General features: G+C 39.3%; 3 protein-coding genes across 7 annotated transcripts; 1 reads left to right on the top strand and 2 right to left on the bottom strand.

The window, feature by feature from the left end:
- Positions 1 to 297: 297 nt before the first annotated feature.
- On the bottom strand, positions 298 to 4,574 carry LOC103437283 (protein KINASE OF THE OUTER CHLOROPLAST MEMBRANE 1-like). 5 transcript variants are annotated; one of them, XM_029097467.2, is made up of 5 exons: positions 4,182 to 4,574; positions 2,929 to 3,314; positions 2,695 to 2,786; positions 2,141 to 2,614; positions 298 to 1,543 (listed from the first exon to the last, which is right to left on the bottom strand). In XM_029097467.2, the coding sequence occupies exons 2-5, from the start codon at positions 3,304 to 3,306 to the stop codon at positions 589 to 591; spliced, it is 1,899 nt and encodes a 632-aa protein (XP_028953300.1). In that variant the 5' UTR covers positions 3,307 to 3,314; positions 4,182 to 4,574; the 3' UTR covers positions 298 to 588. The 5 variants fall into 5 exon arrangements, with proteins under 5 accessions (XP_028953300.1, XP_017188439.1, XP_008373980.1 ...); XM_017332950.3 differs by having other exon boundaries at positions 2,929 to 3,311; positions 4,182 to 4,386; XM_008375758.4 differs by having other exon boundaries at positions 2,929 to 3,328; positions 4,182 to 4,357.
- Positions 4,575 to 5,008: 434 nt separating this feature from the next.
- Positions 5,009 to 7,990, bottom strand: LOC103437282 (uncharacterized). The gene is made up of 5 exons (XM_008375755.4): positions 7,356 to 7,990; positions 6,951 to 7,038; positions 6,775 to 6,874; positions 5,710 to 5,798; positions 5,009 to 5,453 (listed from the first exon to the last, which is right to left on the bottom strand). Exons 1-5 carry the CDS (start codon positions 7,570 to 7,572, stop codon positions 5,138 to 5,140), a joined length of 810 nt encoding a protein of 269 aa, XP_008373977.1. The 5' UTR covers positions 7,573 to 7,990; the 3' UTR covers positions 5,009 to 5,137.
- A 1,804-nt stretch (positions 7,991 to 9,794) lies between these two features.
- Positions 9,795 to 13,801, top strand: LOC103437315 (U-box domain-containing protein 52-like). The gene is made up of 8 exons (XM_029097582.2): positions 9,795 to 10,075; positions 10,361 to 10,488; positions 11,165 to 11,334; positions 11,443 to 11,473; positions 11,593 to 11,878; positions 12,068 to 12,169; positions 12,255 to 13,415; positions 13,520 to 13,801. The coding sequence occupies exons 3-8, from the start codon at positions 11,310 to 11,312 to the stop codon at positions 13,613 to 13,615; spliced, it is 1,701 nt and encodes a 566-aa protein (XP_028953415.1). The 5' UTR covers positions 9,795 to 10,075; positions 10,361 to 10,488; positions 11,165 to 11,309; the 3' UTR covers positions 13,616 to 13,801.
- The last annotated feature ends 197 nt before the right edge of the window (positions 13,802 to 13,998 follow it).

Genomic DNA, 13,998 nt, shown 5'->3' with positions numbered 1-13,998 from the left:
ATAGGCCGGTCCCAAGGTCTGTCGATTTTAGGCCGGCCTGTGGACTGGCTTGGGCTGGGTGCCAGTCGATTTCACAGGCTGGAGTGAATTGACAGGGTGCCAGCCTGGTTTTTTGACTAGGTGCTGGGCTCTCTTCTTCCCGGTGGAATTGCTCTCAGGTAAGCAGAACGCCCTTCCTTGATACGCATCCACATAAACTTGTTAGAACCGAACTTGTTGCGAGCCGATTTCTAACTGCCACCTCGTTGATTTGTATAAAAGAGCAGGAAAAAAAGAAACAGGAGCCCCAGAGAGAGGTTACTGGAAGAGTGAAGCACCACCCATTTTTACAATTGTGCATATAAAATATAATTTACACAAATATTTACATTGCAAGCAGAGTAGCAACTGCAGATTTATATACACACACACACACACACACACACATATCATCAGTCTTCTAATTACACAGATTATTTTTGTTTTTGGCCTAACCAGATTCGGACCATCCATATTCGCTGGCGCTAGGTACATTTGGCCTCGTTTCAGACTTCATTTCTTGACCGGATAGGAATAGCAAACGTACCACGGCCACATGACACCGGTAAACTACCTAGCGCCTGCAGTAGGAACGCTTTCTTTGAAAAGAATATTCGCAACTGGTGGAGGAATCCAACCTGCACCGCCACCACTCTGACCATCTTGGTTATTCCCATCCTTCCTTGTTGATCTTCGACCCTTCAGCTTTGCACCTACATTGTGTCCAACAAATAAGCTCACCTTCATGGCTGTAAATAGGCCAAACGCAATTGCAAGAGGCCTCACTGCCCAGTGAAAATCCTCGATGTGTTGATATTTTCCAACCACTCCAGGACATGTATCAAAGGACACTAGTTCAACTTCAGCTGGATCTGCCAAGAAGCTATTAGATTCATCTCCAAGTACAAATCTTCCGGGAAACCTCACAACCAGACAGCCATTCGAAAGGACTTGTGAGATCCTTCCAGACGCCCATGCTCCTCCATTCTTACGAGGCCACTCAAATCTAGGAGAGAACACACTAGCCTTCAGCCTCACAAAGTCTCCAACAAAATATGAATCTGTCATTTGAAGGTCAGATGACTTTCCTCTCCACAGAGTCTCTAACCCAATAAATCCAACTGCAACACTACCATCACGCTGTATCGAATGAAGAACTCCAACAGGAGAGTGCTTCCTGCCTTCACCCTTCAAGCGCACCCAATCACCCACTGCTAAGCCAGATGTGACTCTCTCCACTGTTGACACCAGCACTCTTACAGGGTTGCGCACTCCGGGGATCTTCACCAGGGCAAAACCTTCTCTATTGGAATCAGTCTCCAGACCAGCAACAGTTCCTTCAGGGACATCCATAGCTTGAGGCTTGCGTGCATTTAGGGGCTTTCTTGAGCGAACTATATCTCCAACCTGAAGATGATCTTTTGAGAGATACCATGTAGTATAACCACCGCTATTATGTTTTCCAGCAACTGTACTGCTCCCTAAACCAAGCCACTCGCCTTCACTTTGAACATCATTCTGTGAGCTGCACGTTCAATTACAAATAATCAGCACAGAACAATATTTTGTTCAACAAAAAAAAAAAAGCATAGGACGATAAAAGAGAAGGCAGGATGATCAAATGCTGAATTCTCATTTTGGGTACAGAAGAGGCCAACAAGGAATCAAAGGTAAAATCTGATTAAGCACCACCTTGAACCAGAAACAGTAAATAATAGGGCATGAAAAAGAAGTCTGTAATGCAATAGCTCCTTAGGGTTCTGTTCATTAAAAATGGAGTGTGTAACAAAAATAAAATGCAACGATGGGTTCCGCAGAAATCTGAAGCAGCAGTAACTCCTTGACAGAACAAAAGAATCTAACTGGTATCAATGTGTTCCCTGATAGCTCACTGGTAAAAGTAGCAGTAAACTCCATGGATGAAGCTCAAGACTAGGGAAAATTTCAGGGCTGGAGTTATAAGATGTGCAAGAAGACTGTAGGTTTTGGCATGGCTACAAGGCTGGAAACTTAGGCTGTGCACAGTCGACTACACAGGGAAAGTAGTTTTTGTGTCTCCAGGTTGTTAAGTTGATGAGAAAAGGTTTGTAAAGTGAGATCATTAGATAAGGAGAGTGGATACCTTTCAAAAGCATGTATTATATCATCCATTGAAGGCCGATTGCGGAAGTCATACTCAAAGCAACCACTTAGAACATTCTCAACTGCAGGAGGCAAGCCGCTTGGAACAGGTGGTTTTTCTTGCTTTATCACAACTGAATGATATATCTCTTCAATTGACCTCCCAAACCATGGTTGAACACCAGTCAAAATCTCCACAAAGCAACATCCAAAACCCCAGGCATCCGTTTCTAAGGATACAGGGCCCCTCACTTCTGGTTCCCACTGTTCGGGAGCCATGTAGTTTGGGGTTCCAAGTCTGAGAGCCATATCTGAATTAGACAATGAAATCCCAAGAAGTAGATACGGAATCCCAAAATCTCCAAGGACCGCCTGGTCATGTTCATCTAAAAGGAAGTTGGAAGGTTTCAGGTTTAGCACCAGAATCCCAAGCGAGTGCAAGTCTAAAATTCCTTTCGCCAACTCAATCCCATACCTGTAAACATTAGCATTATTGGGTCAGTAACAACACTTTTATGCATCATGAAGGAAGATATATGTTCCCGATAACATAACCTTAAAACATCAGAAAGTTGAAGCTTTCCGCCCTTCATCCGAGCAACTCGATCACCAATTGATCCCTCATAAAATTTCATAGCAATGCAGACCTACCACGGCATTAGAATGAGCACTCATCAAGATATATCCATACTAGAGTTATGCGAGGCAAATAAACAGGATAATCAACACAAACGAATATTTTCAAAATAAACAAAACAAATAATCCAAAATTATTTTCCAGGCAGTCACCTTCCCATCAATAACTGAGATGCCGTGAAGCCAACAAAGGCCATAGACTCTGCGGAACTTGAAAAATAACCTTTCAACCTTATGCACAAACTTCTCAGTGTCTTCCTCCTTCAAAGGGTGCAGCATCTTAACAGCTACCTCATGATACTCATCATAATCATCTGCAGACTGATGATGAGTTGCTAACCAAACATCACCAAAGGGGCCTCGCCCAATTCGGTATTTGAAGTTCAACGAATCAGGGCTGATCCATGGACTAGTAGGAGTAAGTGTTGGCGTGAGTGTAGCCACTACAGTTCTTAGGTGGTCCGGATCTCCCTCAAAGAGCTCATACTCAAAAGACACTGCTGGCTTTGCTTTTCCCATTTGCTCATCCATTTTCCCTGCTATAAATATATATCTCAAAAAACAAGCTCAAGTCAATAATTCGCGCATCCCTAATACGTCTATATCGAAGTACATAGTCAAGGCCCTAACTACAGAAAGAGAAAGTAACAATAACGAGTTGGGAATTTTCACAAGGGCTTTTGGCAGTAGCAAGAATCGATATTCCTTTAACATAATTCGTGATTCCTGCGAAGCCTTTAATCGGAACTTCATAATCCCTAGGTCAAAAATCAATTGGAGACAACTGAACAAAAAGTTACTACAACAGGCACGATCATACGAGCTAGACAAATGGACAGGTAATTAGATGATGCAATGAACTAGCTCTACGTCTAGCGGTACTTCTCTTTCCAATATTGGAATGGAAGGGATCCCAAGTTCGAATCCCCTCCCGTTGATACAAATTTGCCGATCAAGGGGTTAGAATTAACCCCAATACACATCATAGGTCATAATTTCGGCAGTTTAAAGCTTTCAACCAACTTACTTCCTATATCAAATTAATCACAATTATCATGAAAAAATCAAATGAAATTCGCTAATTATCCACAATTCAAGTGGGATTGCAACGAATTAGATTCAAAACTCATCCAAAATTCATATCACTCGGTTCTGATACAAATACAAAACAGTAAATCTTTACAGCTATGCATCCACACAACACATCAAAAATGGAAATATATATTAAAAAATCACCTGGATTAACCACGATTATTGTATAAAGTATAAATACTGTTTTCATATGTCTTCTGTTGTTTAATTCAACAAAGCTAGTGAGAGTAAAAGCAAACAAACAGTTTATTTTCCTTCTTATTTTCCCAAATTTTCTCGGCAACCAAACACGTACAAAAAAACACAAAACTTACTGGTTGCAGAGAGAGACTCCGTGACGTCCCGCAACGAAACTCGAAAAACCAGCAATTTTTTTCTTCTTTTTTTATAAAATAATGTGCAATCGGTTGAAGATGGATGCAGCAGAAGAAAACAAAATTGGAATCGCTACGAGAGTGGATACGGTATCTTCGGTGCGGCCTGCCTAATCTTTTGCCACGTCATCGAAATTTCAGAAGTGAAAGCTGTCTATGGAGACACGTGGCTTGAAAGCAGCGTGCCTCGCGTTAGAATCTGGATCAATTATCCAAATTCGTGGACCACCCGATAGGTTGAAGAAGATTTTAATTGTCGGGCTCACAAATTTTGGTGACTAGTTTCGGATCGTTGAGAGTCTCACATCGCTCGGAAATTGACGTTTTATTTTTAGTAAGGAAATGATTTAGGGTTGATAACTACTTTTAAATGATTGAAAAAGTTTTTAGAGATTTTTTTTTGGATTTCAAAAGCATTATAAGTGCTTCTTGCTAGAAGCATTTCAAGTGCAGAATTAACTTGTATTTTTACTATAGTTTGGTTCCAAAAATATTTTATCTAAAAGATCTTTCAGTCGTTTAAAAACACTTGTCAAACGAGTTCATATAATATAACCTGTATCAATTCATCGATGATAAGTACAAAATTATGTGCATCGATCATGAAGAAATTCAAGTATGAATTCTTACTCATAATTGAGTAGCCAAAAGTTTGGTTCGAGCACATCCCCTTTTTGTGGTGAGTGTTTAATCTGTCAAATATCTTATTTACGTGTTTTGTTCGAGTAGCGCCCGTGTGAAAGGGCGTGTTGAGAGACTACAAGGGAGGAGTCAAAATATATCGAGATAACCCAACTACCATTTACAATAAACTTAGTGCTGAACTTGTAGAACATCTTTAGGCCTTAGCATGCAACAGCTTCCCAACACACAAAATGTGAGGTCAATAAGTCATTCTACATCAGCTTCCTAAGGAAAGTAGGCTGAATTTCGATGGACGATTCCTGCCTTCGGATCCCTTTTTTGAATCCCCCGACGACCTTCGAGTATGAGAGCCACCCTTTCAAGAAGTGAACTGCCTTGAATTCAGGCACCGGACCTGCCTCCAGATCTTCTACATTGGGATAGTAATTGGAGTTGTCCTCCTGTATTGCTGCATTGCTGCCATTAACCTCCACTCCACAATTTTCTTCGTCTTTGTGCACGAATTCAGGCACATGACCTGCCTCCAGATCTTCTTCATTGGGATAGTAACTTGGCCCGTATGTCAACCTGAAGTCAATATCCATGCTTAAGTTCCCTATCTCAGTTAAATATGCATGAATCAACTAGAAAGAAATGGAAAGTACGAGAACTATATGCCGAATGCTCTTCCTATTTTAGTTTCACCGTTTCCCTCAGAAGCTTCCAACTTTAGGTAAACAGTAAATAACCCATAAGGCACAGGTAAATAGGCTTACTGCAGTGCAGCTTTGAGCCTGAGTTCTTACCAAATTAAATCGCAAGGAAAAGTATGAATGATTCTTACATAGGTTGCTGTTTGTATGGAACACTCTCATTCTTCGACCCTTTTTTCAAGGGTGAGTTGCTGATGGACATATGCCTAATGAATTCAAGCTGCATGCGCCAGAAATAAACATCAGGAATTTGCCAGCAATAACATGACAGAATGACCTAAAAAATACAAATATATGCACTCATGGAGCTTCTATATCAGCTGTCAGGAAAAGCAAGAAACACAGCAACGGCACAGTCTAATACTTGAATACGAAAGCCCCACTTATACAAAAATTGCCTATATTCTTACAAGAGATTTCAGATAACCAAACTGAGCAAGGCAACAACAGAAATCCTAATCACTTCCAGAAATACAATATGGCGAAGACTAATGATGAAACTAAAAAAGATTAGCCTGATTGAAGGCTGTTTAGAAATTCTAATGAGGATGAGGGAGACGAGACGACAACTTGGGAGTTCACTAAACATAAATGAAGTCAGTTGGCTAAGGTCAAATAATTTCACTAAAGCGTGATAATAAGTTAACAAATTTGGACAGTATGCACAAAAATAGCAACACTAAACATTTCTCTTCATTCAATGCGAGCATAAACAGATGAAATATAAAAGAGCTGAACTGTAAACCAAACATACAACATGTATGCTACGGGCTTTTCACCTAATGCCGCCACATAAAATTAACTCCCATGCCTGCTTAAATCATTATAATTCATTTAGAAGCATAAATACAAATTAATCTCTTGTATAGCACGTCAACATGCATCCCAATCCCACTTAAGGGTTCTTTTATTTCATATTATGCATAACTAAAGTTCTACAGAAAAACCAAGTTAAAGATGGAATGGTATACAAGTCGCTCATTATATGTGTTCCAACTTAATTCTACCGTATATGTTCAGATAAATATGTTAGACACAACTGTTTCTCGCAACGTTGAGAGTTGGGCTTCGGAGATTAAACAAAAGGGAGCTGCCATACTAACCATTTCGATGAGTGATAAGTTTTTCTAAAATCAAAGCACAGTAAAAACAGAGATACTACAAATTTGATACTTGAAGGGAAAAGAGACACATACTTGATCACCATCCTTAATTCCAAAATTCCGAATGTACGCCCTGTCGTTAATCAACTTCTGACCAACATGACACAAGCAGAAATGCCCCCAAACCAGTGACCTGAGAGCAGAAATTCAAACAAACTTAAAACACAAGTTTTTCATTTATGTCAATTTTGCAAGGCAAAGGGATTTACCATGAAATCTTGTCTTGGGAGGGACCAAAGAAATCTTCTACTGCTTGTTTGAGCTCTGCTATTGTGGCAGTCCTCCCAACCTGAATTTCTGCACAATTCAAATTCACTACTGAAATTTACATGGGACCCCAATAATTTTGATAAAATTAAATTTTACAGAAAAAGAAAAATTTAGGAAAAAAGCCATTTAGGGTAGTAATTTTAGCATATGATCAGATTCTAAAAAGCAGCACCACTATAACCAAACTAGCTTTCCAAAAAAGCAGATTTTTTATAATTTCATATAAAGGCATTTTCTAACCAGGATAGCTTTTCCAAAAGCACAATTATTCACCAATTCGAAAAGCAGAACCTAAAGAGAAAGTCAAAACGAAAAATGGAGGTAATTTGAAGTGAATTAATCACCGAAAACAGAGCCGTCGAGCTTGAGAACGGAGAGCTTGAGGAGCGGAAGCTGAGCGAGCTTCTTGTACGAGCTGTGGCGGGAGGAAATCCGCGCGCCGTTCTCGCGAAGGTCGTCGTTTCGCTTGAGCGGTGCCAAACACCGCCTCTCGATCAGATTCAAAACCCTCATCGTTGTACTAGTACCAGTGCCACCACTACCATTTTTCCTTCGCATCATTACAACTATATATACATATATATATATATGATCATATACTTTAAATTTGAGCTCACAGCTGCCGTTTGCAAAGTTTAAAAGCCTGATCAGAACAAAAATTCAAAACAAATTCAAAAAAATTATGGAAAATTCGGAATCGATCACAGTAGAAAGGTGAGATTCAAATCGTGCTGTCAGCTACAGAAATTGAATGCACTGTGGTTGATGGTTTGTTAGGGTTTAGAGTGAAGAGTGAGAGTTGCAGAGAAGAATGAGGAAGACGGAGAGACCGTTATGGGATTTGGGGGAGAGGGATTGGTTTCGGGTGTGGCATGGCAGCGCGTGTCTTTTGAGAAAGTGTGTGGGGGTGGACTCCCAACCGACCAAAGCCAACGGTTCGATTTTCCCTCTCTTTATGGTGGATCTTCAATTTTTATTCCTTTTTCATTTTTGTTTTATTTGGGATCAGATTGTACTTTTGTTTGTTTGTTCACAACAACTTGTATTCAAACGAATTTTTTACTTTATTTTAATATCACAACATGTAAATGATAGGTTTTATAATCGAATCTTGTAGTTGGCGAATTTTGATGCCAATGTATTATGGTTGACTAAATAGAATGATTGAATCAATGTTCATGAATCATAACATATATCCAAATGAATCCTTCTATAGCATTTTATTGGCTTAGCAAGCGAGAAATAAGCGGACTCAGACCGATAATATTTCATGCATGGTAAGCTACCGCCTTTCAGTCTTCATACTTACCATAAAGGTCAACTAATGACAATAGCTCTTCCCGAACACAGCTTACAAAATGAGAGGTGATATCAAAAGGTTAAAATTAAACCACAATTAGGGTTTGGGATTCTTTCACAATTAGGGGGTGTCTTCATGAGATTTAGGTTACGGCCGATTTTCCCCATCATGTTACACCCTCAAAAACTAATCATCTTTTATCTTAAATTTTGATTTTCGAATATATACACGCATATATCTTGACTCGAAAGTTCCAACCAAATATTTTCTGGCTCCTCCCCTGAAAATTATGAAACAACAGCTCAACAACAATGCGAAAATAGTGGCAAACTCCTTAATATATCATCTAACAATAATATTGCACCGTGTTTGCCTATTTGAGAAATAATTCAAAGAAGCTGGCAAGACTCTCTGTCAGCTCAACAGAATTAGGTTTAATCATGATAAAAATTGGTTAATTAAGGGATTAGCACTGGTAATTCTCCATGCATACACATTAATTTATATGTTAAACAGAATTAACTAACTCTCTTCTCTTTCATTATCTCAACAGAAGTAACCAACTCTCTCCCTCCTACGCACAGAAACAAGAAGAAATAAAAAAAGAAAAAGGAAAATGGTTTGGATCTCTCCTGGCCTCTACAGGATTCAGATAGAGCGAAACACAGATTTCCGTTGTCGGTTTTGTCAGTTTTTATCCGAGTTTTTGCAGAGGGAAGAGATGGATTTTTGACGATTGCGATATCTGCAGCTAATTGGTTTCAGTTTTTGTTTCGTTGAAGTTTGTTGTTGGGAAGTGCTTGAGAGAGGAGAGAGGAGAGAGGAGGATGGGGATGAGAACATCGAGAAGGGAAGGTTCAGAGAAGAGAGAGGAGGCAGTGGCATTGGCAATAGACAAGGATAAAGCAAGTGAGTATGCAATCAAATGGATTGCTGATCATCTTTTTACCAAGCCTGGACAACCTCTCACTTTGCTCCATGTTCATGTTAAACAACCTTCATCTCCCCTAATTTCCACCCAAAGTAAGCACCATAAACCATCTCTCTCTCTCTCTCTCTCTCTCTCTCTCTCTCTCGTGAAAGAATGAATGATGATACGTGGTCGTTTGGAGAGTGTTTCTAAAATGACTAAAAACATTTTTGGTGAAATTAATTTTAAGTTTCAAAAGCACTTTAAGTGTTGTTTTTTAAAGAAACATCAAATGTGTGTTTTTTTGCATGAAGCACTTAAAAGTGTTTTTCCAAGATCCACTTGAATTTTTACTAGTAATTGGTTTCAAAAACATTTTCAACATCGCTTTCAATCGTTTCAAAAACACTTCCAAACAAGCACATAATTAAAGTTTTTACAAATAAAAAAATCATATGTCATGTCATTTTAAGGGTACGACTTTATGTACATTAGAACAATATCAGCAATAAATGTGCACCTTGTGAAACATTTTCTTTTCATAATACTGAAAGATATCACAAATTGGGATCTCATTCTCTAATAATTAAAAAGAAACTATATTTTAAAATTAATATGAGTCTATGACACCTATGTATTCTCCCAATGCTTTCTAGCTAAAGATAGTAAATTCCCCCATTTTATTTCTAAAATAATACAAATACATAAAAAAAATACCCATTTTCCTTTTCTTTTTTTTCCTCATATCATTTTATGTTGCAGGAGGGGAATTGACAGAGGAGAACAATTACCAAGTTGAAGATCAAGCCAAAGATTTGTTCCTCCCATTCCGTTGCTTCTGCACTAAAAAAGCTGTAAGTCCTCCATTTGGTATTTTCTCCTTTTAATTAATTGTGACCGAAAGATCACATATTCGAGTGGTAGAAACAGTCTCTCTACAAAGCAAGAAGACTTGTTGGCTTGAAGTTATTTTTTTTAATTAATTAGTTAATTCAATCATCATTTTAATCTTTTTTCAGAAAATTACTTTCTCCATATAATATGATTTGATCATTAAGTATTCTCCTTATGATATGATTTAATCATTAATTAAACGCAATTAATTCTTCATATTATTTAATTGTATTGATTTGTTGCAGATCAAAAGCAACGAAGTTATAGTGGAGGATACTGATATAGCAAAAGCACTTATCAACTATGTCGCTGCTAATTCTATTCGGGTTTTGGTGCTTGGCGCACCATCCAAAAACAGCTTTGGCTTTTTCAGGTGCTTTTTCTTCTCCTTCATTATCTTATTTCTTGTCTTCATTTCATGTTTTTGTTCTGCTATGGAATAAACATCCATTGAGATTGACATAGCTCCGTAATTTGTTCTTTGAGATTGGATAGAAGTGGTCCTTGAACTTGTTCACCTTCATTATCTTATTTCTTGTCTTCATTTCATGTTTTTGTTCTGATATGGAATGAACATCCATTAAGATTGACATAACTCTGCAATTTGTTCTTTGAGATTTGATAGAAATGGTCCTTGAATTTGTTCACCGTTAATCATTTTGATTATTCTGTGAAAATCTCCATTAAATAAGACCAAAATTTGTTACTTTGCTCATTGTTTAATAACGATTTTTCACGGAATGATCAAAATGATTGATGGTGGACAAATTCAGAACAGTTCTATCGATTTTAAATCTCAAAAATCAAAGTGAGGAGTTATGTCAATCTCAATTACTCTTTTGACTAAAAAACGCATCAATAATGTTCAAATATCATTGTTCCCAAAATATAGTGACATTATCGATGAATTTTACATCATATCGACCGTTGTTCAATAGGTCACACGCGTCATCACAAAGTATTTCTTATACGTATATGTATGCATATAAACACCTTAGTTACTTAGTTAATTAGAATCCTAACATCAATGTTGTTGTTTTTACAAAAAGATTCAAAGCGAAAGACATCCCAAGCACCGTGTCCAAAGGGGCACCAGATTTTTGCACTCTGTATGTCATTGGCAAAGGAAAGATCACGCATTGCCGACCAGCTACTGCTGAACTACCCTCAAATGATTCGAGAAACTCGCAACACATGAGGCTCCACCAGCACTCCAGAGGTTTGTTTCTGTAATTCTAACATCAATGTATGCATGTTTGTTCCTCACCACATAAGTATTTTGGTTACTTCCGGTCATTAGTTACCCAATTTTCTTTGATTGGTGCAGAACCGGAGAGCCCGCTGAAGAACAAGTTCAGGTAAGCTTCGAGTTCAAACTCTCAATTTTAATCTTGCTTTGTCCAAGTAGTCTCTGCATTCAATCAAATGTGTTAAAACTTAAAACGGTGAGAATTAACCTCTGATAAAAATGATACAGGCCAGCATTATCAAGAGCAACACCTATAGTGAACAAATCATATGAGCCCTTGCCAGGCATTGATTTACCGCCGGTGAGCAGCAAAGTGCAAACCATGGATCGCTTCTTAAATTATGATAGCACGCCGTCGAAAATGACCCATCAAAGTTCAATCGGCTCAGAGTTGGACAGCAGAAGCTCTTTGTCATCTTACTCCGGAACCAAGTTCATTGACATGACATCTGCGCCGAATGGTTTTTCATCATCCTCGTTTGAAAGTGGAAGGTCATGGTCATCACGAAACAGGGTAAGACATTTTTCCCAGCATAGTAAACTTGAAAACACCACCAACTACAAGCTTTGGAGCATGCTTCCAACTATTTGCGAATGTTGTTAGTGACACGGTGCATAAAGAAACGCTTTTAGTACAATAACACAGGATTCATCCAGAAAAGTTTAAAAATATTGATATACTAGTGTGCCTCGAAAATAATAGGATGACATGGAAGCTGAGATGAGGAGGCTCAGGCTAGAGCTCAAGCAAACAATGGAGATGTACAGCATGGCTTGCAAGGAGGCAATCTCAGCAAAACATAGGGTATGGATGCGACCTGTTATTTGACTATATACTTTGTTTAAGATAGGCACATTCAAGCGTAAAATCTGATGACGTATCTTCACAGGAAAAGGAACTTCACCAGTGGAAATTGAACGGAGAGCACAGATTAGAAGAAGCACGACTCGCTGAGGGAGCTGCATTTGCACTTGCACAGAAGGAGAAAGCGAAAAGTAAGGCAGCAATTGAGGCAGCACAAGCGGCTGAAAGGGTTGCAGAACTGGAAGCAGAAAGACGGAAAAACTTAGAAATGAAAGCTCTTGAAAAAGCTAAAGGAAAGAAGTCGCTAGCATCAAATGGGTACGATCTCAGGTACAGGAGATACACAATTGAAGATATTGAAGCGGCGACGGAGTATTTTTCACAAGCCTATAAGATTGGAGAAGGAGGATACGGTCCAGTCTACAGAGGTGAACTAGATCACACACCGGTAGCAATAAAAGTTCTGCGTCCGGATGCAGCCCAAGGGCGGTCGCAATTCCAGCAAGAGGTTGAAGTATTGAGCTGCATTAGGCATCCAAACATGGTTCTCCTACTTGGAGCCTGCCCAGAATTTGGTTGTCTGGTCTATGAGTACATGGCCAATGGTAGCTTAGAAGACCGTCTCTTCCGGAAAGGCAACACCCCGGTGATTCCTTGGCAGCTAAGGTTCAGAATTGCTGCAGAAATTGCCACCGGACTTTTGTTTCTTCATCAGACCAAGCCAGAACCCGTTGTACACCGTGACCTAAAACCCGGCAACATCTTGCTAGACCATAACTATGTGAGTAAGATTAGTGACGTAGGTTTGGCCAGGCTTGTCCCTCCATCAGTAGCCAATGCTGTCACTCAATACCACGTGACATCAATGGCCGGAACATTCTGTTATATCGACCCAGAGTACCAGCAGACCGGAATGCTTGGGGTGAAATCTGACGTTTACTCACTCGGGGTCATGCTTCTACAACTAATAACTGCCCAGCCGCCAATGGGTTTGACTTTCAAAGTTGAAGATGCTATTGAGAGTGGGACTTTCGCGGAGATGCTTGACCCTGATGTTCCCGACTGGCCTGTTGAGGAAGCATTAAAGTTTGCGCAGCTAGCCTTACAGTGCGCTGAAATGAGGAGAAAAGACAGACCGGATCTTGGTAAGGTTGTGCTACCGGAGCTAAACAGATTGAGAGTACTCGCGGACGAGAGAATGGATCCTTTCAGGCTAGGTCGTAGTGCACCATACTCACCAAGACAAGTAAGTTACATAACATAAGCATGAAAGCTTTTCTTTGTTTTAACTTTTTTCTGCCTGCGTTCTCAAAGTTTTTCGTTTTGTTTTGTTGTTTGGTTTCAATGTAGGATGTTATGAGCGACCGCCTCTCTGGATACTACAGCCGTTCGAGCACATCGTCGTATGCCGAAAGAATGTTCTCCGGTTCCGATGTCAGGCATTAGCTTAGAATTCCAAATACAGCCCAGAAGTAGCCAAATTTATGTGTGAATAGAATTTTGTATTGTCAAATTGTTACTTTTTGTGATGTCGTCTATGCCAGACTATTTGATTCTGGCCAAGACAAAGCAAGGCAACGAACTAATGCAACAGAAAAATTAATGACGAGAACCGGCTGAATCGCCTTCTCATGTTCCGTGATTTTTGTGACAGGTTTATGGGTTTTAAATTTTAGACGCAAAGAAATCGCACGAAACCGTGACCGGGATTAAACAAGAGACCTGTAACTCAAATAATTTAATGAGTTCAAAATTTAGACGCAAAGAAACCGCCCAAAACCCTAAATCGTAAACCAACCGAAATTGAGTTATAGTCCGCATCAAATTTG

This window comes from Malus domestica, chromosome 17 (assembly GCF_042453785.1).
Source record: "Malus domestica chromosome 17, GDT2T_hap1".
NCBI classification, from domain to species: domain Eukaryota; kingdom Viridiplantae; phylum Streptophyta; class Magnoliopsida; order Rosales; family Rosaceae; genus Malus; species Malus domestica.
This window is presented reverse-complemented; position numbering and strand designations above follow the sequence as displayed.